The sequence below is a fragment of the Syngnathus scovelli genome, chromosome 6, assembly GCF_024217435.2.
Source record: "Syngnathus scovelli strain Florida chromosome 6, RoL_Ssco_1.2, whole genome shotgun sequence".
In the NCBI taxonomy this organism is placed as follows: domain Eukaryota; kingdom Metazoa; phylum Chordata; class Actinopteri; order Syngnathiformes; family Syngnathidae; genus Syngnathus; species Syngnathus scovelli.
The window spans coordinates 19,581,360-19,607,469 of NC_090852.1; the positions used below are offsets into that span (position 1 = coordinate 19,581,360).

General features: G+C 49.7%; 1 protein-coding gene across 5 annotated transcripts; it reads left to right on the forward strand.

The window, feature by feature from the left end:
* Window positions 1-8,198: 8,198 nt before the first annotated feature.
* Window positions 8,199-25,283, forward strand: tle3a (TLE family member 3, transcriptional corepressor a). Of its 5 annotated transcripts, none has more exons than XM_049722827.2 (21): window positions 8,199-8,637; window positions 9,045-9,169; window positions 9,471-9,571; window positions 9,747-9,810; window positions 11,015-11,059; window positions 15,322-15,384; window positions 15,650-15,724; window positions 18,737-18,938; window positions 19,258-19,277; window positions 20,480-20,602; window positions 20,691-20,741; window positions 20,861-21,013; window positions 21,462-21,594; window positions 21,679-21,854; window positions 21,942-22,015; window positions 22,131-22,380; window positions 22,867-23,114; window positions 23,202-23,349; window positions 23,431-23,581; window positions 23,758-23,834; window positions 24,077-25,283. In XM_049722827.2, the coding sequence occupies exons 2-21, from the start codon at window positions 9,146-9,148 to the stop codon at window positions 24,182-24,184; spliced, it is 2,286 nt and encodes a 761-aa protein (XP_049578784.1). In that variant the 5' UTR covers window positions 8,199-8,637; window positions 9,045-9,145; the 3' UTR covers window positions 24,185-25,283. The 5 variants fall into 5 exon arrangements, with proteins under 5 accessions (XP_049578784.1, XP_049578782.1, XP_049578783.1 ...); XM_049722825.2 differs by having other exon boundaries at window positions 8,200-8,637; window positions 15,650-15,754; window positions 19,258-19,265; XM_049722826.2 differs by having other exon boundaries at window positions 8,200-8,637; window positions 18,734-18,938.
* Window positions 25,284-26,110: the final 827 nt, after the last annotated feature.

A 26,110-nucleotide genomic window follows, 5' to 3' on the forward strand; every position in this document is an offset into this window, starting at 1 on the left:
GGGGAGACAGACCCAGATTAGCTCATAAATCACGGCCCTCGGGACCGGGGCAAAAGAGTGACATCATCACTCGGAGACGCTCCGTGCTGTGATGTGACTGACGCTGCGGTACCGCTCGGCTGATGCGACTTGACAGCAAACTGTGCCGCAAATCACTCCCGCCAAAACTGTCAGGAGGCCTCAATGTCTTTATCGCGTTTGTTTGTCATCTGCGTGACTTCATCTGCTTTTAATGCAACAAGCGGTGATGTTATTGTAGTGGAATCAAATCAATGGAATAACTCAAACTGAAAAAACATTTGCGTTAACAAAATTTTAGATATACGCGTATATATATATATATATATATATATATATACACACATATATATACATTTTTTTTTTAAATTAATAAATATATATAAATATTTTTTTTAACTGAAACTACTGTATTCCTTACATTACATAAAATAAAAAATAGCTAGATATAGTAAAAATATTTCTGACAAAATAAAAAGAACAAATTTAGCACACACACACACAGTTGTTCATTTCAAAGCAAATTACAAGTCACCCAAACGACACTCTTGGACTCTATAGGTTATTGGGACATACCACAATTACGTACAATTGAGGCTATAGCTACTACAAGTATACATTTTCATTTTAACGAGACATCTTGGCCTATTTGGACCGGCTTTGACCCCAAATTCCATCAAATAAATACGACGAGTCAAGCGTCCTCTGACCACGCAAATGTTCATCTGGATGCACGGACAAACTTCCAATGGACACACTGCAAAGGTCTTGTCAAAAACATGGCATTCTATTTGCTTCCATGTTCAATTTCTGTCAAGCTACTAGCGAGCCAGGTGTTCCAATAATTTTGGCAGTGAGCTGTACACTGCGCTGCGCTGCGCTGCGCTGTCTCTGCTGCCACGCTACAAAGGCTGCTGTGTTCCTGCTGCTACTTGCTAGTAAGTGGCTGTCTGTGAGGCCCAGTGTGTAGTCGGGTCTGTAATAAGGACCGCCGAGCCCTCCCCTCCCCTCTCTCCCACACACTCGCAAGTCTGTGGTCGCACAGCTGGCCCCCAACCACTCCAACCAAGCAACCAAGCAACCTCACCACTTCCCTTCCCTTCCCTTGCTGGCTGGGTGGGTGGGTTGGATGACAGACACGCACTGAGAAGTGAAACGAGTGGGCTTGGCCGCCTCCTCCCCCTCCCGTGTACATACAGTAAACACATGGAGAAAGGAGAAGTGTGTTTTTATGTTTCCTCACATTCAAAATAAAACACTGTCTCATTCAGTCTGCGGATTAGGGAGGTTACACACTCACACACACGCACACACACACACCCACGCAGCTGAACGCAAGCCACGGAGACGTTTATGCAAAGTGATGGATGCTGTCCACGGCTATCAGTGTCAGGGCGGGCGGCACTGCAAACAAACGCCGTGGGGGGTGCCGAGCAATTTGGACAAGTTGGCAGTTACAATTCGGCTTCCTTTCGGGACTGGCACGACAAAAGGGGAGGGGCTATTTGTCACACGAGGGGAGTCATCCAGTTCCCCTCGGACCTCGTGGCTGGACTCCCCTGCAGGCCCGACTGATGTAATCCGCACGAGATAAGAGGCCCCGCTCCGCCCCGCCCGCGGCGGTGGCGGGCGGGCGGATCCGGCCAACTTTCCTGTTTTCTAGTGTCCTGTTGCTTAGTCACGTTGAAGTGATGCCATCACAGTGACCCAATTGTAAAACTAATTGATGGCTGTCGCGAGTTAACTACAGAGCAAATTTCCACTGTCTCCTGTACTTGTTTTGATGTTGGAGGAAAGGGAGGCGCTATTTTAAACGGCTTCAAGCAGATTGCCTTTTAATCAAATTGGGCCGCTGTACAGGAGGCGGGCTCAAATGGTGTTGCCCAAGTTGCCCTGTTTTGAGATGTTCCAGTTTGTTGAAAACTATTTACGTGATAGTGGCTGCAGGGATTTTCCAGTGGCGCTCAGCTAGTGTGGTGGTTAAGCGCGGGAAACTTGAGGAAAGCTAACATAGTCATTATGAGGGAAATGATGTGCACATTTCTGAAGGATCTTTGGCCGGGTTGCCCGAGGAGCCGTTATAATGATGCGGAGGCCGGCGTACTCATCGCACGCACGCACGCACGCACGCACACGACCGCAGCCGCTCAGCACGAGGCAGAAAAACAGGCCGGGCTCGGCCAATGGGCCGGCTCCACGGCTCCGGGTTAAGCGGCTCGCCGACCCCAAAGCGTGAGGTCGGTGCGGAAGGAAAAAAACATCACGCAGGAACCGCAATTGCAGCCCTCAAACATGAAAAGTCTCTTTTTATTTTTGACAGGCTGGTTTGTGCTGCGTAAACAAACTGCCGGGCCACGGCCCGACCCGGCCCGGCCCGCACGGTTGGCCAAAAGCGGTGGAGATGGCGCTCCTCTCCGCTCCGCTCGCGCTTGGCCCTCCCGCCTTTTAACAACTCCGTGGTGACTTAACATTTCCAGATGTCAGAGCTTCGACCGCACTTTGGGCTCACTTAGGTGTCAGATATTTCCTGCCTGATGCAAACTGTTGACTTTGCCCTCTCGCACATGATGGGCTGCTCCATAAATCCAAACACAAAGTGTTTTCCTCCCGACATTGGTATATTGCTTTGATTTACGTGGCTTAAAAGAAGCCTCTGTGTCTACTTAGTCCACCTTTAGGAGGACTTACTGTATATAGTTATTAACCCTCTCGCGTTATTTTTCATCAACTTTGCAGTCCATTTGGAAAATCTGAACAATATGATAAAATAATAAAAATAAATAATAATTCATGCGTGATTAACAATTAGTTCCATTTGAAATTTCCTATGCCCTCGTACTGGGCCTCATTAGCTTGTGTACCTAATATTTTGAGCAGTGAGTGTATCACAATAATTGCGAGTCTATTATCCTGCGTGCTGCTGAGTTGCTGTTTTATTGGGTCACCAGTGTCGGCCTGCTAATGACAGCCGGTTTAATTGGTACCAGCAGAACCCCCGCCTGACTGTAACTTATTTAGCCGCTGTCAGCGGGTCAAGCTACGCTGCACATAAACACGTCTCATTAGTCCTCCGTCGTGTCCTTTGTCTCCCGCTCCGGCATCCTGCGTACGATTTATCTTTATTTGAATTTCACGCATAATGAGATTCTTCCAGTTAGGATGGATAGGAGCGCGGCCGGAACGCCATTAGTCACCGTCGCCGGGAAGTCGAGGATAAATATAGACGCTTGCCAGCATCCTGTTCAAATTCATACACTTTGTGAAAATGAAGATAGTTTTGGAAAGCCTGCCTTGACTATTGCTCAGACTGACAAACATAAAAAAAAAAAAAAAATCCTATTGCCTATAGTGACATTTTAGCTGTCCATACCTTCCGCTAACAACCCAGGCTAAAGTTAGCTTGTTTGTCTCCATCTTTCCTTGAGACCAATTACACTAAAGAAAAAAAACAACAACACCCAAATCAAAGCCAGAACCTCAGAACTATGAACTAGAACTCTTGAATTGCGAATCATATCAGCTCACACCAAAGAATGCAATGGCAAGGGCACCGCTAATGGAGCTTGTGGAAGTTGCGCAATGGCTGTAAATGGCATCCAAGTCCACCGTGGAGGGAGGGAGGGATTGATGGGCCTGCGGATGTCCGCTCCCCTTTGCCTCCTGCGTGCATGACATGTAAATGTGATCATTTGGCGGGTCAATTATCCTTCTTGCCTTGGCTGCAGCTCTGTTTGGCTGCTGACAGATAGATAGATAGATAGATAGAAAGAGAGAGAGAGAGAGAGAGAGAGCGAGCGAGAGATAACCCCACAAGTTTCGTTTGATCCCCGACGGGCGCATCTTGTCAGCGTGTGCTGGCGATACATCCCCTAATCAAAGTATCTGTCGGAGCGAGCCGGCGCGTTCCGCCGGGCTGAGCATCACCGCAGCCTTTCATGTCGCCGGGCCGAGAAGGATCTTTAGCAGGCAGGTACACCGTGGCCTTTGTTGACTACGCCTTGTCCTAGCAGCGGGATACGCAGATGGCCGACAATTATTTCTCGACGCGAGCGCCGACGCTGACGGGCCAGCAGCTTGCACGAGATTGCTGTAATCCTTTATTATTTATGATTGTCTGGGATTTGGGGATGGAGATTGAACACAATCTGTTGAACAACACCGAGATGAGCGCAAGCCAGGCAGCCAGGCAGGAGAGCGGAATGAAAAGCAAACAAAGAGGAAATGAAGACGCAGCGCTCACTGTTAGCGCTGCTTCGGAACCCAGAACACTTTAATCCCATTAACAGCGACTAAATAAACCATTTGTTTTAAGCTTGCCACTGGTGCTGTTTATGCTAATAGGCAGCTCGCTAGAGGCGATTTCACAAGACGTTTGGAGGGCACCGGCTAATAATTAGATTTAATAAGGAAGTCAATTTCCATCCTCATTTGAAATAAAAATAAGAAGCTTAGCCTCTCACAGAACTCGCTTAATTGTTGATTTGGCCGCGCTCGCTCTCTCAGGGCTTCTGACGTTGACATTTTTAACCTCTTTCTGTCCTTGTGCGAAGACAAAAAAAAAATGGGGACGGTTTTAACATCTTTTTTTTTTTTACAGTTTGACTTGCAGCATAAGACAGACATCCTCAGTACTGGAGATGCAGCTTCTCTCTCTGCTTATCTGTACGGCAGTAATATTTGACATTCTTAGCAGAGGATAAAGAATATATATGAGTTTTTTTTATTTTTTATTTCCACATTCCTGCACTGTTTGTGCTCAGATGCTAGTTGTTAGCTTACGGAGTTTTTGTACCAGATAGATGCTAGTTGTTAGCTCACGGAGTTTCTTGTCATGCGTTAGCATTCAATTAGCCAAAGCTATACCCAACATGTCATTCAAATCAAAGGTGTTTTGCTCCGCATTGTGTTGCACGTGAAGTGAAGAAAAGGTACTGCTTGTTCCGAGCTCATCATCCCAATGGAGCGCCGGGTTCTGCTCCAGCGGGCCCATGAGCGCAAGTTCCAGCTCTCTGAGCTCTCTGAGCGCTCTGATCTGCTGTCAGACTTTGTACTGACAACTTCTTCAGCTCTCTATTTTACTTCTCCCGATCTGCTTGCAGGGCCTTCTGTTTTTTTAACCTCCAGAGAAGGCCGGGATCATTTTCTCTTTGCGCGTGTTAAGTCAGCAGGTACAGGAGCACTTGAGAGTAAACGTAGCGCTTCTGCTTTGCACGGAGTGCACAGCAGGTCACTTGCGAGCAACGATGATGTACAAAGCTCGTCGGCAAACATTTCACACGCTCCGACCTCGGTCCTAATTGCATTTTTCTAGCATGCGCTTATTACCTTGATAAGGCGGGCAGACGATCATGTGAAGTCATTCCCATGCCATGTGAATGGAATCATGAACTGTGACTGAATTTAGGCCTCAAGAATCTTTTTAATCACGTCAAACATTTAGCAAACTGGATTAAAGTAACCAAATCAGCTCAAGATGGGCTTAGTCAACTGGTACCGCTTGAACCTCTCATGTGCTTAGTGTTGAATCATCTTAAGGTGTTTGTGTCCCGAAATTGTGGAATATGTCCAGAAGGAAGCAAAGACCGAGCGGCGGGAAAATGACACGCTCAGATTTGTCCGCGCGTGACTTCCTATTTAATTTCAGCTTTGAAAATGCACAGCGTGGGCAAAAATTGTACGTTCATTAGCGTTGCTTTTCTTCAGCCGCACTTTCATTAATAAGACAAATGTGACAGAATTCGCATTCAAATTCTCGGATGACATTTGCATAACTCCACACACGGTGTGAGTAATTTTATTCTTTTATTGTCTGACAAAGATAAGTGCAAAGCTAATCTTATCTTACTTGTGCAAAGAATACTTTGCTCAAGGTGAGGCTACATTGTTATGTCAACACAAGAATAAAAGCAACTTCTTGGCTCTCTTTGTTTATGTCTTGTCTGGGATTTTTTTGGGCCTGTGATTGGAACTTTTCATCGCGTGCTAATCGATTGGTGCGTGTCCTATTTCGACGCTGTTACCCAAGACACATTTTGGTTTGCGGTTGCACTGACCAACAGGACAGCCAAGAGTTATAAAAGTGAAATGTTTGAACACCACCATGATCTCACGCTAATTGTTTCGTGTTGGTGTTGTGCAGAAAGCGAGCCCCCCGCCCCTCCCCGCCCCTCCCCTCCCGGTTGGTTGGCAGCAGCAGTGAGAACAATCTCTGCTCTGTCAAGAATTTGAGCCACCTCTGCAAATAGGCCAGTGTGTAATGCCTTGGGCTGGGTGTTCCAGTCAGGCTGGGGTTTCCGTGTAAATAAACAGTGTGGGGGTCTCACAGGGTGGACCCCCCCTCCCCCCCCCTCCCGGGGTTTGGCCGAGCCTTTGTTGCCTTTAATCCAAGTGCTCTCTATTGCACAGCAAGGGGTGTTGCCTGGCTCAGATTAGGCTCTTGTGTGTGCTTGAGTTTCTCACACAGTCCTTACTTTTTTTTGGGGGGGGGGCACAACTACCCGCTTCCTCAAACTGGCTGACAAGAATGACAAGTAGACCACTGCTGTGCTCAGACCTAAAAACATGACACAATGACATTTGCATTGGCAACAAGTGCCATGGAAGAACATCACTAAACAGAGGAAGGAGTCTAAAAATATTGCTATCATTTAAATATGCGTGGCCATAATGTCCATAATGTAATTGCTCATTGACTGCTCTAGTTAAAAATATGTACAGTACTCATGTCAGTGTCCAAGCTTGACCCTGTAGCAGTATTTGGCGACATTCACTCAGTCCCCACTTCCTAATTGGTAGATAGATTTTTACATTACTTGTCTTTGAATATTCCCATGATTGCTGTCACATAGTTGGGAAATACCACATCACCTTCCAACTATTTTTGATTGAATATGTTTCCTGATTGCAATACGTTGCTCTGTTTATGTTGGCTACATGAAAAACAGAAGAAAGCCAGAAAATGGCTTGTGCAGTGCATCATGGGATACATTGCTCATATTTGGGCTGTATTTTGGGATACATGGAGGGCACTTGAAGGCTTACTACACGTTTGAAAAGCACTAGCAAATGTCGAACTGGCTTTATAGAGCGCTATGGGGCGTGATTCCGCGCAAAGCCACGATAAATCCTCGTGCTGGTGTTCAAGCATCTAGCCACGATTGTGCGTCGTGTGAGAACAAGCTAGCGAAAGGATTAGCATGCTAAAAGCTAAAGCATTTTGCCCGCGTGGAGAGGGGAAAACTACAGGTTGTAATGTTACAACTGCTTCCTTTTCCCCTTTTGTTTAACACTGGCTCTCATTACCACGTGGTGGTAACAGATTGTTTGAACAGGAGAGAAAAGCCATTCGAAGCTAATTAAGCAGCTATTGCAGGCAGAGGAGAGGACCGAGGAGCACAGGCATTTGGCAGCGCTTGACCCCGCGTGGTATTGATTGACAATGCTGCCGCGTGACTGACAGGCACCGCGAGCGCCGGCGAATCGGAAGCCGGTGAGTAAGTGCGCCGCGTCGCCATTGGACGACAAGTCTTAAAGCCACAGGGGCGTCCCACGTGGGGTCACGCTTCAAAACAAGGCGTCGCGGAGCAGACATGGCTGATGTTAATGTCAGACAAAGGCAATCGGCTGTCCTCGGCGCGGCTAGCAAGCTGAATTAGCTGCGAGGGCGTCCGGGATGTGTCTGTCATATGAACCATCACGGAGAAGCCAAGGCTTCGACGCTTTAATTTGATCGTGGATCGATTGGTCATTAACGCGTCCTTCACGGTGTTGTGGAGAGCAGCGGGAGGGAGCAAAGCATCTGATTTGAGGCTTTTACGTCACATATGCGGCCGTAAAGCGTGTCAAGTTGCATCAACGTCTCGCGCACAAACAAGTTCATTTCCCTTCCGCGGAGACTGGCGTCGAATTAGAAATGTGCGCGTACACCTCCGCCCCCCCCTTCTCCCACCGGTGTTGGTCTCACCCAAGAAAACTTTGATTTGGGCGGCAAACGAGCGCGCTAATGAGGACGCGCAATATGTGCATGTCTCGCTCCAATTTGAATGGCTGTTGTGTGTGTGTGCGCGTGTGTGTGTGTGTGCGGGGTAGCCAGGGGCGGGGCGGGTGCCTCCACGCGGTGACGTCATCCGTGTGCTCCCGCCACCCCACGTGGGGCCGCCGCCCTCCGATAGGCAGATGTGGCCGTGGTCATGGCGAGTAATCTGATTGGACAGACAGGCGCTTTCACGGTAGTTCAGCCCCGCTTGCCTGTGTGTGGCAACCGGGCTAAACTGGACAACTGAGGGGGAAACGCGAGATGGTGGAGCGCACCATGTTACGCTTTTAAAGAATCTCCTTTTTTTCCCTTTTTTTTTTTTAACACGGAAGGAGCTGTTTCGGAGTCGTATTTTCGCCGCTCTTTCGGGGATTACGGCGGCCAAATTCCTGGGAGGTTCGCGGCGGAGGCTTGACGAGGAGAAAAGTAGTTTTGTTGGAGCTCCGACCGCATCGCCGTCTTCTTTTTGCCCGCTGCTCCCCCCAATGTGGCCGGGTGCGTTCCGGAGACAGGATGCTCCGCCACGCCGTCGTTGGGACGGATTAAACGAGTGGATTGTAGCCCTTTCTCTTCCTCGGTGACGGGTACGTGTAAAACCGAGCGTCGGGTACCGTTTTTCGGCTTTTACGTGACATTTGAGTGGGCAGAATGAACGCGCGCTCGCTCGCTCGCTTCGGAGGGAACCATTGCTCTTGTGGCTTACCTGGCTTCTCCTCTTGCTTGTAAATCAACCTTTGAAACTGCCATCATTCATCCAGCACCTGCGTAAAAGTGGCTACTCCCTTTTCTCCGTAGTGTTTTTAAAGCGCGAATGTGATTTTTGTGCTTGTGTGCCTGCCGCCACCGAATAAGGTCACCCCCGAGGCGCTGCTGTTTCTCCGGCTTCCACTTGGTGATTGCATTATTCTCACAGGGATTATTAGTTGCAAACAAAAGTGCGTTTGATTGTACCCCTGGCGATTAAACCGCGCGCGTCCTTCTCCCAACACAGGCTATTCAGCAACTACACCGACAACAAGCTCGTCGGCCGCCTGCTCTTTTCAACCATTTCGCCAAAGGACCTGCAGAAATAAACAAAGGGTGGATTTCAAGATGTATCCGCAAGGCCGACATCCGGTAAGAGGGGCTTCCACCTCTGTGCAGTACATTTTTGGCATATTTATTGGCGGTGTTGACATGGCTCCTGGCTCCCGGCCGGCTGTGTTGTGTCTCGTCGACAAGGTTATGTTTCAAGGATACACGGCAGATTCACGTCTTGCTTTTGAATTGCTATTTGATGTCCCGCCCATTCATTGTGTTGGTAACCATCCCAATTGGCGTAAACGTCGAGATGAGAGCCATTTTGGCTTGGCTCCTTCACAAAAGTCAAGCTAAAAACTCGTGACAATGTTTTTCCCCTCCCCTCGTTGTATTTCAGGCTCCTCATCAGCCCGGCCAGCCCGGCTTCAAATTCACCGTAGCGGAGTCGTGTGACCGAATTAAAGATGAATTCCAGTTCCTCCAAGCCCAGTATCACAGGTACTGTTGACAAAAGATGTCAGCGCTCGCACGCTCGCTTGCAGTACTTTGCCAGGTGAAGGCTAATATTTAGTTGCACGCGGAATAGAAATGCCCTGTAATCCGTTGCCAAGTGGTTAAGTGAGTTATGCAAGTGACAGAGCGCCTGTAATTGACACCTTCTCTCCTATTTTAGTCTTAAGGTGGAGTACGACAAACTGGCCAATGAGAAGACGGAGATGCAGCGCCACTATGTCATGGTAAGATCATGTCGCCACGGGCAGCAATTATGAGCTCGAGCTGGGTTGCGTGGCGTGGCGTGGGACGGCCTCTATTGTGATCACCTGTGCGGCTCGGCTCGGGTGTCGCGTGAGATCCCCCCCCCCCCTCCCGGAGGGTTTGATGGTTGTTACGAGGGGTCGGAGGGGGTGACTGACAGCGGTGGTGGGTTGGGGCTCCCCTTGATCTCTAAAGGTCGACCCCGGTGACCCCTCCTCCCTCTCGGGTGTGTGCCGATCTGATTATTCTCCTAGGAGACTTAACGCTCGCTCACGGGGCGTGTGGGAAAATGCGCCCCAACAAAATGGAGGCGTCTCTTTTAGCACAAAGTTCCAGTGTGGTTTTGGAAAACATAGGTGTGCCTGTGACGCGGGATGTTTAGCTGCCACCTGACGCAATGAGAGCGCCCGCTGTCCCAGGTAAACATGGCGGGGGCGCTTGAAGCCAAACCTTCATTTTGGGAGCGAGTGGGGCGGGAGGGACAACATGTCAGGCGGTTAGGTAAACACGTGAGGAAGTACGGGGTATCAGCTTACACTGCAGGGGCTCTGATCTCAGACAGAAGGGCTCTCTTGTTTGAGACTTTTTTTTTTTTTTTTTCCCTCAACGCTAATGGACTGAATAATGCATTTGGCTCGTCAAAATAGACACTGACCGGAAAGCCATTTCTGGCCCGGCCGGCCGCCACCTGTGGCCTGTCCGGCCGGCCGCATTCAGTCAGACGCTCTGACCTGAAATCACAAGTGTTGTGCAAACACTTTAGAGTGAGTAAATAGATGTCCGAGGGAGACCGCTGATCAAAACATTGAACGCTTTGATGCTCTGCGCCATCAGCGGAAAAACACAAAGTCAATTTTCTGGCTGTTTGTCACACTCGGATGTGATTTTGCGTCTCATCGATATTGACGGCCATCCCAATTGCGACCCGGCCGGCGCATTTGGAACGGCGTCATTCAGATATCGATCACGTCTCGACGGCGGAGGTCAAACAAGAGGAACGCAGAGGCTTTGTTTGGATCTTCAAACGATTGTCGTCCTCGTATGAACTCGTTGATAGAAACAAACGAGAGTGGCCACAGAAGAGCAAAGCATATGTTCACCGTTAATCCTTCTCGTGATGCAAATTAAAAGAGGAGAAATCAATGCCAAACGACTGACTTGATATGTTTCCTGTTTTCTTGGCAGTACTACGAGATGTCTTACGGACTCAACATTGAGATGCACAAACAGGTAGGCACCATCTTTGTTGCTCACTGACAAATGTCGTCTTAGTCAAACGAGATGATTGTCTCGCTCGCCGCTCGCAATCCGGGATTTACCTCAGCCCGTTGATTAGATTGAAGTCGACTTTGGCTGGCTGGACCTTTGACTTCCTGATTAAAGAAAGCGCATGAAGCATCAGGGTCAGGGATGCTCGCTAATTGCAGGAATGAGGACAAAAGTCACGCCTGGCGTTATCCCGAAAGATAGCAAGCGTCTGCTATTGCCTCTCACACGCACCGAGCCACCAAATCCTTCAAGTGGCTCGCGCAGCTTCTATCTTGCGAGATTGTCCTTCGTCAAGAGTTGATTTGTCCCCATAATGGGATCTAAAACGAGTCGGGGCCGACAATCTGAAATATTAAACGCCTTCATGATTTATGAGTGCGAATCTTCAGGCGTGTGGGGGTGAAAGGAATGTAGTCAATTAAAGAAGCGCTAAGTGTCAAACGTGAAGCCAAACGATGTCTCGTATCGTGTGCTTCCCACCGAGTGTTTTCCAAAGCAAGTCTTGACGTCATCCCGCAATGCTCCGACCTTCAGGCACACGGGAAACATTGGCAATTGGGCGGATAGCCAAAAGTGTCCGTTCTTGTTTGTTTTTGTGAGATCACGTGTGAGGAAGTCCAATTTCAAACCATGGGTGCAGACAGCAAACAATCGGACTTGTCTGTCTTTGTGCTTAGCTTGATTCTTGACTTTGGGTTTTGCTTTGGTCTCAGATTATAGTATTTTTTAAAGCCTGGTTCTTGAGTTGGTTTTTAACCTGGTCCTTACACTTGCTTCTGGACATGGACCTGGAAACAGTTTTTGCCAGGTCCCAGACATTTTTTTGTTGACTGGGTCAATCTGTCAATCTTTTTTTTTTTTGCCTTTATTTGGTATCTGACATTGGATTTGATCTAGATCTTGCCAGGGTTTTGACTCAGATTATTATTTTTTTTTTATTTGATTTGAAAACCCCTATAGCGATGTCACCGTGCCTATTTAGCTGACGCAGCTGTCTTTATCATGTGGCTCCAGTGAAAAGCGCACCACGGCTGTTGAAGTGCATTAAACACACGGCTCAAGTTGTGGGATCGCCCGGCTGGTGTTCAAAGCGGCACACTGGTCCCTTCCCCCGCCATCACCCCGCCCGCCCGCCCGCTGGCTCGCTGGCTGGGCTAATGACAACGCCGGAGGCGTAGGGTGATCCATCAGAGTCTGGACCGCGTGTCACATGTCTGTCAGAGCCGGGGCCGCTCTGATAGCTTCTGTCAGGCACTTATCGGTGGGCCGGCGAGGGGGATGGGAGCCCCCAGCCGCAGAACAGAGACGAGTCGGGGCGACAACCCCGGCCGGCTTTGTGTAAACAGGTTAATCGACTGATCCATTTTAGCGGCTCACTTTTTTTTTTTTTTTTATCAGGAACCTCAAAAGAGCTGCTGGAAGTGCTTGAATAATTCATCAGCGGGGCTCTAACCTGCCGACCGGCGTGTTTGTGAGCAAACAGTGTGGGGCCCATGCAGCTCCCCTAGCTTCTGCTCAGGCGGGGGGGAGGGGCCGCGTAGATGGCGAGCGGTTAACACGCCAGGCTGGGATGGATTATTGGATGCACACAAGCATATTACTTTTCTGTAAGCAGAATCTATTCCACGCTGAAGAAATCCATTCCTTGAAGCCTGCCTTAGTTCCTCACGGCGCGACGTAATTCACATTCCGGCCCCGGCGGACGCAGATCAAATCTGATCTGGCTGCAAATCATATTTGATGGCACACGTACGTATGATGTCCAATCACACTCATCTGGTGCTTGTTACCTGAAGACGTCATTCAGGAATGAGAACCGAGGCTGTGGGATTTTTTTTTTTTTTTTTTGTAGTAGCAGCGGGGCCAAAACAAACACGGTCAGCCAGAGGACGTGTCTGCCGTGTAGGCATGCGGAGGAAAGTGCAAATGGCCGCCATTTTTATTCCCCGCTCCTTCTCGAATCCCGGTCAGTTTGTGGAGCGGCCGCTGACGGCCGCGGGCTAACGCCTCGCTGACAAAGCGGCGCCAGAGTGCTCTTAAAGTGGTGCTACACAAGTGCGAGTAGCTGTAATTGTGTAGCGGCGGCCTCTCAAGGGCAGCGCTGTCATCTGCTCCAAGTGACAGCAAGCGTCCGTGAGCAGCAACAGGGAGAATCTCCCGGCAACTCTCTTTTCTACTCGAGTCCAGTTGACACCTCGCGCGTGCATTTCCGTGTTTGTGTGTTGAGCGAGTTGCCGAGGGCCCGGCGGATGAGCCACCTCTTGACCTCTCTGGGCCAGCTGTCACGGCGACACTAAGCTACAGAGGAACGGGCCGTGCGCTCAAGGCCTTCTCGCAAATCCTGTCAAATGTTGGCCCGCTATTGACATGGCTTATCTGGACAAACACGGATTACGCAGGCCGGCTTGGCTTTCTGAAGGCCGTTTTTGAGCTGCGGCCAGAGCCGCACTCGAGTGCATTCATACGGACGCTGTCTCGCTCGTGAACAGCCTTTATCTTCATTGCTCGTTGATCACTTTTATTCCTTTATTGGGGTCAATGTTTTTCTTTTTAATCTAGCGCCTGGTCTCGAGGACAGCTCTGATAGCAATCTGTGCTATTTGTGACTTCACAGCACTTTTCCAAACGGCCAAGCTTTTATCTGGCGTGTTTGTGTCACGGCGGAGGCGTGATGGCCATTGCAAAGTCAAATATGTCAACAGTGTGTTATCACGTTTGGCAATGATTCATACAAACAGGACTAACACGACACGTCACGGGACTAGACTGCGTTGTAAATTTTGACATCCTTTGTCAACGAAAATGACAAACAGAAAAAGGCCAGAACGATGAAAGTTGAACCAAAAAGGAGTCGAGTCACTTTGCGGCGAGCTCTTGTACTGTTGTTACAAACTTGAAGATAATAGTCGGCCATTTTTTTTTTCAATAGGGAAAATCGAGTCAGAATCTAATCGGCAGGTTGGCCCAGACTATTATTATATTGCTATTATAATATATTTGTAATGAGAGATGCTAAGTCTCTTTGTAAAACAAGCTAAAATCCAGTCCCAAAAATGCCATCTGTCTGTCGGTCGGTCGGTCCGTGCTAAGTGGCTATCCGTGTTGCAGCCCGGGTCAGCGGGTCTCGTGGTGTTGCACATTACTCTCCAATCTCTCTCGCACTAATACGTCAGGCTGGCATTTCCGCCATGTGTCATAAATAAGCCGGCGCTCGGCTCCAAATGAAAAATCCTAGCGAGTCCCCCGTGATGTGTTTGTGTTCCGCAGTGGCCCTGGGATGAACTGCAGCTCATAAATTCCATAGATGATGTAGCTTTGGCACTGTTATTTTTCTGCTCCCAGTGCAGAGCTTGAACCTGAACACTCTCATCTTCCATCCTTGGAAGAAAAGAGCAAGGCAGAGCAAGCCAGCTGTGCAGTGTTTTTACAAGGGGGGGGGGGAGCGATCGCTCCCTCCACCCCCCCACCCCCCTTTGCTCTCTCTCTCTCATTTTTTTTCAAACCCGGCATTCATTTGCAACATTCATGTGATCGACAGGCCGAAAATTCAATTTAATGACCTGCCTCCGAGCACGTAATATGATTTTAAAGCCTGTTACGGTCAAGGAGAGGTTCCATTTGCATAATGATCCCGGCAAGATAGGGCCGCAGCCGTTGCCATGGCGCTCGCTAGACAGGCGGAAGAATGGGGGGGGCGGTAGGGGTTGGCAGTTGCTCCGCGCTGACAAATGGAGCAGGAAAAAGGCGCTGATAAGTTTGCAACGTGTTCCCCCTCGAGGTCATTACGCCTTTTTTTTACACGGCGCATGCAAAGTGGCCCAAATGTCACATGTAAGTAAAGCAGCAAATTTGTGGGCCTCAGTCGTCAGGGTGTGGTTGTGCGGTTTAACATGGAGGTTAAGTGCAGGACGGAGAGCAAAAGCCTGCCAGAGAGAGCGAGAGAGAGAGAGGATCCTCTCAATCTGCCGCCGCCGCCGCCATCGCCGCCATCGCCGCCTCATATCCGTTGAGCGTGGAGTGCACTCTCAGCACAGCTGTGCTCCATCCCCCTGGGCTCGCCTAATGTTTTAAATCTTTCAAATGTCAATATCACGCTGTTTAGAGGATGTTGAGTCAAGCAGTTCTGATTGCCGCAGTAATTGACTTAATCGGTGTAAACATTAAAGGCGGGGTTACGCCGTGCCACTGTCTGTTTCATACGTCTCCTCTCTGTTGTCTTCCAGACGGAGATTGCCAAGCGGCTCAACGCCATTTTAGCGCAAATTATGCCTTTCCTGTCACAAGAGGTAAGCTTTCGACGTAGCGCCATCACTTGATGCCGAGATTGGACCGCTTGACGATAAATACGCAGCGGAAGCTCCAAAGTCCAACACGGCCGACTCTCCATTTACTGCCATTTCAAATGGAGAGTTAATCGACTACTGATTTTGATCATCCATTCGTCGTTTTGGCGCCTTTGTTTCAAATTGTCCCAATTTCAAATTGATGAATATTAGCAAATAGCATTTGATACAAAAACATTAATGCGTGTGTGTTGATGTCATGTCACAGCACCAACAGCAGGTTGCTCAGGCAGTGGAGCGGGCAAAGCAGGTCACTATGACTGAGCTGAATGCCATCATCGGGGTACGTGGACTTCCCAATCTGCCTCTCACCGTGTGTACCCCTTTTTTTAATTCTTTTCTTGCTTTGCGCTCACAACGCGCAATAGCGTACACTCTGAATGCTTTTCATGTTTTGATCTGTTGACACTATTGACGCGCGGTAACATCGACTTCTCGTGCGACCCGAATATATAATTATGCGTCCGTCCAGTAAATGCATAAATAAGTCTGTATTAGCTCCTAGCGGAGCCGTGAAGTGTTGTGTTGCTCCCGCTCGGCCGAGTCTCTGTGGCATCTTCACTGCCTTGTTGTGCGTTTATAAATGAGATCCTGAGAGCTCTCGAGAATCCTCCTCTCAGCCAGTATTGCTTTAATTGGTTAAGGTTTTAACGAGGAGCCTCATCCCTCACTGCTGACCTGGATAGCTGCGGGAATTAAAAGGCTGAGGGTGAGCACAGCACAGAACAGCACAGAAGCTGAAGCAGCCAGCGCTCGCAGCAATTGGCCATCCCGCCCGCCTCTGCTGCCCGCTGCCATCTGTTCCTCATTGATCAGCACCCTCCTCGCTCACTCGCTCGCTCGCTCGCGCCGCCGTGATTGGGTTCAGCCTCTGATAAGTGATGGACTCCGCTCGCAAAGTCCTTAGCGGACGGAGGCTGGTTCCGCGGGCTGATTGGAGCCACCTATTGGAAGTCAATTGATGCCCCTCTTGGGGACTTTGTGTTCCTGGATGATTTTTCCACAGAATTTGTCAGAGTAGATCTCTTGAGACGATGCATTTTTAGACTTTTTTTTTTTTTTTAATCCCACTTAACGAATGCGGCTATGCCACTTTAACAGCTTCAACAGCTTTAACCTTGTTCCATTGTGAGTGCTGCGATGATTTCGCAACTTGTAAACATTAGTTCTACTCAAAGGGACTCAAAAATCAAGTATCATACATTTAGAACTTTTGATCAAATTTCACTCAACGCTGTGTGGAAAAAAAAAAAAAAAAGGTTTATTCTGAATATCATGATTAGCTAATGTGTCAAACGGCTACTGTGTAGCACCAACTACTGGTGAGGAGGACTTACTCAACATCAAATTGTTTTTTTTAAGCATCAATGGCTGGTATCAGTAACCTTCACAAGTACCTGATAAGCTTGAGATAAGGCCGGTATCGGGCTAATACCTAGTATCGCTACTTTTAATTGACTTAATTGATTGGGGGGCATTTCTTGCAAAGAGTCCATCTGCTATTTTGGTGGCACTGTGGTCGTACCATTCTGATTTTCTTTTTTGACGCCCACTATATATTATGAAGCAGTCAAGTCCTCGCCTGAGTAAGCCAGCCCCCCCACCCCCCCGGGTTGCTATCGCTGCAAGAGATGTAGCTAGTGTATGTTTTACGACCACCTTGCCATCAGTTATTCATTCATTGAGGAGAAGCTGTGCAAGGCATGCCAAAACGCTCATGCATATTGCAAAGCAAGGTGGGGTGAAAGAGCGGGCCAGGCAGCCTTCAGGAGATGGCTCCATGCCTTATTGATGGGCTTGAGGGCCATTAATAGGATGCAACTAGGGCAGCTGCTTGTGTCGAGATGACGGCCAGCGCTTCCACTTTGAGTCACTAATAGGCCAAACGTCCACCATGCTCACATTTACTTTTCCTGCAGGATGTGCAGATGACTTTTTAATTTATGTAAAAAAAAAAAAAAATGCATAAGTGCGCACCATGAGCAATGCAAGTGAGCTGGCGGAATGAATCGAGCTGACGTAGTTTTATCAAGTCCAGGAAAGAAAGTGTCTCTTAATCATGGAAGATTCAATTTGAAGAGAAAGTGTATAGCGACTCCTTTATTTATTTTTGTTCTCTAATGAGGGCTCTTGCTGATCAAGCGTGCATATTAGCCATCAGTGGCTCATTAAACACAATGAGCGAGGATGGCGACCCTTAATTTCCCTCATGGACGCAATATTATAATCCTTTTTTTTCTCGGGTGCTCCCTGGATGTAGTTTGTAATCACGTCGGTCGGTCGGGCGGGCGGGCGGACGTCCGGGTTTCAATGTCAAGTCGTGCCCTTTTCCAGGACAGCTTTTCTTTCTCCACTGCGGAAGAAGAATGCAAATCCTCGGCCGCGCGCCGTTTCACCTCCCCGATCTTTCGTGGCCGATATCGGTGAAGTGGCGATAATGGCCGCCGATTGAAGCCATTCTTGTAAAAGCGCCCGTCGTAACAGCGGCTGAATTATTCAGCTGGCTCGCAGACGGGTAATAAATTGCTGATGTTTTTATTGGTGTCTCAGCTAAGTATTATTTAACCTTGCTTTAAACTGCTTACTTCCATGCTAAGGGGCTTTTAACTCCCATCCATTTCCCCGTGCCTTTCAAATATTGATGGCGAATATGGGAGGCTTGAGCCTGTGCCAAGGCGGGACCCCCCCCCCTCGCCCTCGCCCCCCTCCAGACGCACACTTGGAGCAGCGAGACGACCGCAGTGCCAGCTCTTGGCACTCGGCCTTCCTTGGGTCGTTTGAAGTTGCCCGTGCAAATGATTCATGTTGTTAATCCAGGAACATGAATATGGCGGGAGGTAAAAAGAGGTCGCTGGGGAAGTTGCTTTCCGCTGTTGACGCTTTCCGCCGTCACGTCCTCGCATTGCTTAAGAGGATTGCTCACCGCTGGAGCAGAAAGTGCTGCGCTTCTGTTACCTGAAGTGAAATGTTTACTCTCCATTAAGTGCGTGTCGGCTCAAAGTGGCTCTTTGTCGTTCTTTTGCTCGCCGCGCAGTCAAGCAAGCATTCATCTGGTAGACGGGAGCCAACACGAGTCAGCGTGGCTCCTCTCTAGCGTGCAAAGCTACGATCGGCGCGGTCCGCAAATAGCGCCGCCCGCCCGCCAGCCCGGGGTGGCGTTCTGATCCCGACGCTAATAGAATGTGTCAATGTGTTAATATGGTCAACAGATCAGCCTGATTTGCGTTTAGCGCGTGTTCTCTCCTTGCCTTTTCCCTGTGACCCACTGGGTGTCTTGCGTGTCCATTGGCAGCAGCAGCAGCTCCAGGCGCAGCACCTCTCTCACGCCGCCCACGGGCCCCCCGTCCAGCTGCCCCCGCATCCCTCCGGCCTGCAAGCTCCCGGCATCCCGCCCGTTACGGGCTCGGGGTCGGGCCTGCTTGCGCTGGGAGCCCTGGGCGGCCAAGCCCACCTTCCGGTGAAGGATGAGAAGAACCACCACGATCTGGAACACAGAGGTGAGGGCCAATTAGCGACAGATGCGCGCGCGGCAAAACGGTTTCTCTCCTTAGGTGACGAGCGAGCGCTTCCTGTCTGTTCACATTCTGTCGAGGTAACGAGCTGGTACATTCCCAGCCCGTGACCGCATAAGCCGTTGAACAGCTTTAGCTCGCAGATAAGCCAGGCCCCGATGCCCTCTGCTTGATTCTCACACGTTGTGCCAGGAGACGTCGATGACAATACACTAACTGGCTTCTTTTTCTTTTTCTTCTGCTTGACTCGGTCTTCTTCGTGGTGACCGCCGCTGCCGCCGCCGCCGCCATGTTTGCCACGCAGAGAGCACGGTGAGTGTGAAAGTAAGGATGACTTTTTCTGCTGCAGCATTAAAGTGGAACACCACTGCCTCCAAGTTCTGAGATAGGGAGAAATCCCAAATATGACAAAAAATCCTCTCATGCCTAAGGGAAGCTGTGTCATTTCATCCCAATTATGGAATGATTTGATTGATGCCTTCCGCTGTCTCACTTGTTGAGGCACAAATAGGAAAGTGTTTTGCTTTCCTTTCCCGAGCGCTTCATCTGAATGCTTGTGCGGGTTTGGCATTCTGTAGGCTCAACGGGTTCGGTCGTGTCTGAAGAAATGCAACTCCGGGGGTGATTAGCAGGCCTTTTCTTTCTTTCTTTCTTTCTTTGTTTGTTTGTTTGTTTGCTTGCTTGCTTGCGCGCTCTCGTCCCAGGTCATGCGATAGCCCAATGGCTGACTTTGCTTAATGAGTCACGCTAAGCATCCCTTTAAAGGTCAGCCATTATACAGACGGAGGGAGGCCTGTCGCCCGGGCTGCCAGTCCGTCGGCCATTGTTCGTTTCTTCAGCCCGCCGCCGGCTTGTCCGCATCGTGGCTTTTGTTCCAGCGAGGGGGAGCCGCTGGACTCTGGCCCAGTTCTTCCCATTCTGTTGGCGTTGGGAGCGCGCTGTCTATGTTTGCATCGGCGCGCGGACTCTGGCCGGCGAGAAGCCCCGCCCGGCCTGTCCCACGGTGCCGCGCTCGCTCGCTCGTCTTTCTGACTCAAAAGCCGAGCTGACGCGGCGCCCGAGCGCGTCGCGGCCATCAATGCCCGCGACGTCCACATTGTCTCCTCCCCCCGCCCCCCCGCGCTCTCTCACGCTTAGCCCGAGTGACTCCAGAGAAAAGGCCCTCTGTTCAGACACAACACTCTGCTCATGTCCCCATGAGGTCGTTTGTTGTCCAGCTATGAGAAGGAGGGAGCCCCGGCTTAGAAAACAAGCCGTCCTCCTTTCAGCTCGGATAAAGGCCCGTTCTGTTGTGCGGCCAAAGACAGGCTTGTGTGGGTGTGGGTGTGTGATTGGGCTTGGCTGATGTCACGGCGGTGCTGGCTCACAGCTGCATTTTAAGAGTCTGCAGCATCCATAATTGCGCCAATGAGACGCATTTAGTGTTTGCCTTGGCACAGGGCGTTCCTTCCCTGTGAGCAACTTGTAACGGATGAATGATTCACCGCTCGATGAAAAGCTAATCAAGCTTTTGTTTGCCTTTTCAGAATAACTCCATATCGCCATCCGAAAGCTTACGCACGGCCAGCGAGAAGCACCGCAGCTCCTCCGACTACAGTTTGGACTCCAAGAAGCGCAAAGTGGAGGAGAAGGATAGCATGAGCAGATATGTACGGCCCCTGAAAGAGACCGATTTTTTATCCCCCCCCCCCCCCAAATAATTGTGTTTATTCATAAGCTCTTTATCGTCCGTCACAGGACAGCGATGGAGAAAAAAGTGACGACTTGGTGGTAGATGTTTCGAATGAGGTGAGCATATAACCTGTTGGACCGGACAAGTAGGTCTGCCGTCTAGTGGTGAAAAGTGTTATCACAACTTCAAATGACCTTTTTGGACTCACAAATTTCAACCTGTCAACTTTGTCCAGGATCCCGCCACGCCTCGGGCCAGCCCGGCGCACTCGCCGCCCGAGAATGGTATCGATAAGCCCCGCCCCCCCAAGAAGGACACGCCCAACAGCCCCGCATCAGTGGCGTCCTCTGGAAGCACGCCATCGTCCAAGGCCAAGGAGCTCAGTCATGTAAGAGTTAGTTCAAAGTAGGCCAGAAAGGGGTTTTAAAAAAGCCAGTAAAGGGATATGTCCGAATAAATCTCTGAGGTTTTTGGCAGCGGATTAGCGAATGGCTGTCTGTGCTTTAAGTGCACGACTAAACGTCAGGGATAATATTGTCCTGAATCAGGATCAGTCGGGTCCTTGCCGTTAATAGCTCAATGTATTTAACTATTCCAGGTTTTTTTATTTATTTTTTTCCTCCCTCTGCCTTGCTAAAAGATTAAAGCCAAAGCAGTAAAAGGATCCAAAGTGCCTATCCCCATTGTGCTTGTAATAGGTTTTTGAATAAATAGCAGTTTATGGCTGCGCTGGACTCTGCGCCTTGTCAGAATTAGACGGGATTAAGTACACTTTGCTCTCAAATCGTCCGTCTGAACGCTGCCCAGATTGTGAGCGCTTCTCGTTCCCTCGACAGAATGACAAATCCTCCACGCCTGGCCTCAAGTCCAACACCCCCACCCCGCGCAATGAAGCCCCCACCCCTGGCACCAGCTCCACTCCTGGGCTCAGACCCATCCTGGGCAAACCACCAGGCATGGAGGCTCTCGGTCGGTAACATTCTCTTTTCCATCCGGCGCCGGCCGGGCTTCCCCATCCCGTTTGCGTGACGCAATCCGCGGCTTTTCCTCCAGCCGCCCCGGCCTTGCGGACGCCCCTGTCCATCGCGGGCTCCTACCCGACACCCTTTGCCATGATGGGTCATCACGAAATGAACGGAGGTCTGACCAGTCCCGGCGTCTATGCCGGTCTGCACATTTCCCCTCAGATGAGCGCCGCGGCCGCTGCGGCTTACGGACGCTCCCCCATGGTAACCCGGCCTCCATGTTGATCTTCCTTATGGATAATAATTAAGCAGTTCAATCATTTCTCAGATGCCCGTTTTGGTCTCTTTCAGGGCTTTGATCCTCACACCCACATGCGAGCCCCAGGACTTCAATCGAGCCTCACGTCCATCTCGGGAGGCAAGCCGTAAGTATCGCACCTTATTTACTGCAGCTGCGGTAACCCCCAGCTCGTAATGTGAAACGTTAACAGTAAATCTAAAAGCGTTCTTCTCCTCCTCCCCCCGCCCGTCCGCCCCCAGCGCTTATTCCTTCCACGTGAGCGCCGATGGCCAGATGCAGCCCGTGCCTTTCCCGCCCGACGCTCTGATCGGGCCCGGAATCCCGCGCCACGCCCGTCAGATCAACACGCTGAGTCACGGCGAGGTGGTGTGCGCCGTAACCATTAGCAACCCCACACGCCACGTCTACACGGGCGGTAAAGGCTGCGTGAAGATCTGGGACATCAGCCAACCGGGCAGCAAGAGTCCCGTGTCCCAACTGGACTGTCTGGTGAGGCGCGCCGCTCACTCATCGCCAACATTTTCACCAGCGAGTTTGTTATTTTGGCAGGTAACAAATGCTCCTAGCGGTTAGTGGTAGGATGATGGCTTGTTTGGCGCGAGCGAGGGCCAGGCCAGGCCAGGCCAGGCCAGGCCAGGCCAGGCCAGGCCAGGCGCACACATCGCGATGACAGCTTGACTAGAACAAAAACAAGCAAGCTCTCATTGAATAATAACATGCCCTCTAGACCGCAACATTTGTGAAGGAAGGAGCCGATGACTATGACATGTCATTTTGCAAAGAATAGAAAGACAACAAAGGAGACGTGACCGCTGAAAACATCTGCTGAAAAGCCAGCCGACGCGCCCTTATTGATTTGTTACGACAGCTGGAGTTTGATTCGCTTTGCCACCTTCTTAAATCTCCCAAAGCCGCTGGCCGCCCGCCTGGCCCCGAGCACGTATTGATTTGCTTTTGTGTCCCCTCGCGCGACAGAACAGGGATAACTACATCCGCTCGTGTAAGCTGCTGCCCGATGGCCGCACATTGATCGTGGGAGGCGAGGCCAGCACGCTGACCATCTGGGATCTGGCCTCTCAGACGCCACGCATCAAAGCCGAGCTCACCTCCTCCGCGCCGGCGTGCTACGCCTTGGCCATCAGCCCCGACGCCAAAGTCTGCTTCTCCTGCTGCAGCGACGGAAATATCGCCGTGTGGGATCTCCACAATCAGACGCTCGTCAGGTGGGAGGAAAGGAGGCGGCGCTAGCGGTTTGTTTCTTTTTGCACGAGACGTGCGTCATGTGGGTCCTGCTTTGATGTTGCTCGCAGGCAGTTCCAAGGTCACACGGACGGCGCGAGCTGCATCGACATCTCCCACGACGGCACCAAACTGTGGACGGGCGGCCTGGACAACACGGTGCGCTCGTGGGATCTGAGGGAGGGTCGCCAGCTGCAGCAGCACGACTTCACCTCGCAGGTATGACGGCCAACGAGCAGCCGACGCAAACGCCGGCCGGCGCTTTGGGCCACCGAATTATGCGGACCCCTCTCTTTCCAGATCTTCTCGCTGGGCTACTGCCCGACGGGCGAGTGGCTGGCCGTGGGCATGGAAAGCAGCAACGTGGAAGTGCTGCACCACTCCAAACCAGACAAGTATCAGCTGCACCTGCACGAGAGCTGCGTGCTCTCCCTCAAGTTCGCCTACTGTGGTACGAACACATGCCAGAGATTACGGAAGTTACGGATTGTAGCATATTTTGAAAAAGAATACAATGGATTCAATTCATGAGTATTATTTTTTTTTTCAAGGTACTCTCTCACTTTTTTTTTATGTTGTATTATGTTAGTTTGACTAATGCCCCCTATTTTTTTTTTTGTCTACCAGGGAAATGGTTTGTTAGCACCGGGAAGGACAACCTGCTGAACGCTTGGAGGACTCCCTACGGCGCCAGCATATTCCAGGTATGAAGATCAATCTTTTCTTTCTGCCAGTGCTCCAAAAGCATGCACTCGCTTGGACCGAGAGGAAGGTCACGGTGAAGGCCATCTGCTCTCCCATCAGTAAAATTGACTCGACAAATAAATGGCTTGCAAGGCAATCTCGGCCGCCACCGGACGATGGCTCCAATCTAATTTAGCGGCGTACTCCACTGATGTTCCTCACTTAACCCAAGCCGGAAATGTTTCTCTTTGTTCCTCACCAGTCCAAGGAATCCTCGTCCGTCCTGAGCTGCGACATCTCCACGGATGACAAGTACATTGTGACGGGCTCTGGTGACAAGAAGGCCACGGTGTACGAGGTGATCTACTGAAAACTTTGTCGGCCAGCACGCTCGCGCTGAGGACGGCTGCGCTTCTCCTCCGTGGACTTCTCACAGACAGCATGGATGTTGCCTGCAGCCCCCTCATGGAGGTTTGGCAGTGCCAGACAGAGGTGGATGATTTTTTTTGGCCCCCGGATGTTGTGACCTTCGGCTCTGCACTTCCTCACTCATCCAACTAACACTTGTACAGCGAGAGCAGTCCCCCAAAGGCACTAAGAAGAAAATGTTTTGCAGGTTGTTTTTTTTTTCTCGTTGCTTTGTTTCTCGGATATTTCTTCTTTTTATTTGAATGTGGAAATAACGTTCCATGACACAACTAGAAGCGGCGCTTCGCTCTGGAGTTTCTCGTCGGAGGTCCTGTGAAAAGTGTACATAATGGAGTTTAAAAAAAAACAACAAAAAAAACAGAAGGCCTTTTTATAGATTTATATTTTGGTGTCCAATTACGCTTGTGATGGTTCTTTCTTGTTCTCTGTGATTTTCTGTCCCCTCTGGGAATGAAAATTAGATTAGGACTTTGTAAGAGGATCTTCTATTTCCTTTCCTCGCCCTCACAATGGTTATTATGCTGGATGACCTTTCCAAAAATCTAATTTGGATTTTTTTTTGCCCCCTCTCCCTGAAAAACAAGCCACTGGAATTCGCTTTAACACAGTCAAGCGGTGGATTTTAGCAGTGGATGATTTGAAAAATCTCTTTGTCTGACTGGGAGGAGCGAGCGAGTCAGTCTGTGCTACTTCTGCTTCTACTCTGGAAGGAAAAAGCAAGTTGCCGAAGACCTCACTGTGGCCGCTTTCAAGAACATTCAAATGGATTAGGAGCTACTGATTTCCAGCCTGTTGATGTGCCGTTTCACTGCCTCATCAGTTTCTCGCTGGTGTTTGTGACTGAAATGCAAGTTGGCAAGTAAACGTCATCAGCACATCTTGCCTATGCTCTTTGCTTTCCTCGCAATTGCGTAAACCACAACCTGCTCGTAGAGGAGAATTGTCACTTGGTAACTACATCTGACTCGCATTCATGTCATGTACATTTGGCAGTTGTTGAGGAGTCAATAAACTGTTTTTGTATAAAAAAGAGAAAATAATCATGGCACTGCTGGTGTGAGAATTGAGTATACTATTGAGTAGAATTGTTCACTTTTGAATTATTTTGCGTCAATGCCTCATTGAATTCAGGTAAGGTACTTTTCTCTCTAGTAGGTAGGGAAATTTTCAAGCAAATTATGCTAGCTGGAAATCATACTTGGGAGATGTCTTTATATCTTTAGATTTATTTTTACTTTTTTTGTGTACATTTTACCAAACAATATTTCTCCATACATGCATATTTATATTTTAAATTGGTAAGATTACCTTAGTTACACAGTGCAAACATTTGCATCAAATTTAATTTGCAAATTATTTGCAGTTATATAGACAAGACATGATTACAATGCTCTAAAACCGCTATTGAGATCCTTAAGAACGGTATTAAACATTTCATTTTCCAGTTATGTCTTCCTGTCTGATGCCACTGACTGTCATTTCCAACCAGAAGTGATCCAATCAATTAATCAACCAATCATCTATCCATTTTCTCCTCACGAGGTTCGCAGGCACGCTGGAGCCCATCAGCAAACACAAAGTGACTTTCCCTTCAAATGTGGCCATCATTTGTTTCGCTCAATTGTTGTCCAATTTGGAGGAGGCCTGAGGCGGTCGGTCTATTTTCAAATGTGATTGTTGCTATTCTTTGCGTCCGGTTTGGCTCTCTAGTCTCTATTCCAACGTGAGAGATGTTCAGTTGTGCCGTGGGAAATTGGCCAACGTTAAATACCGAGCGCATTGTAAACCGGATCGCCAAACCACAGGTCAGTTAGCGCAAGGCCTGCCACTTGCTAATCGTGCATGCGTGGCAAATCGGAGAATCTTG

Bases quoted from the DNA above. Each gene is read 5' to 3' on its own strand.
- tle3a (XM_049722822.2), top strand. From the start codon at position 9,146: ATGTATCCGCAAGGCCGACATCCG. The intron at 21,014-21,461 runs GTAAGAGTTAGT...TTCCCTCGACAG, and splicing joins AGGCCAAGGAGCTCAGTCAT to AATGACAAATCCTCCACGCC. The intron at 22,381-22,866 runs GTGAGGCGCGCC...CTCGCGCGACAG, and splicing joins TGTCCCAACTGGACTGTCTG to AACAGGGATAACTACATCCG.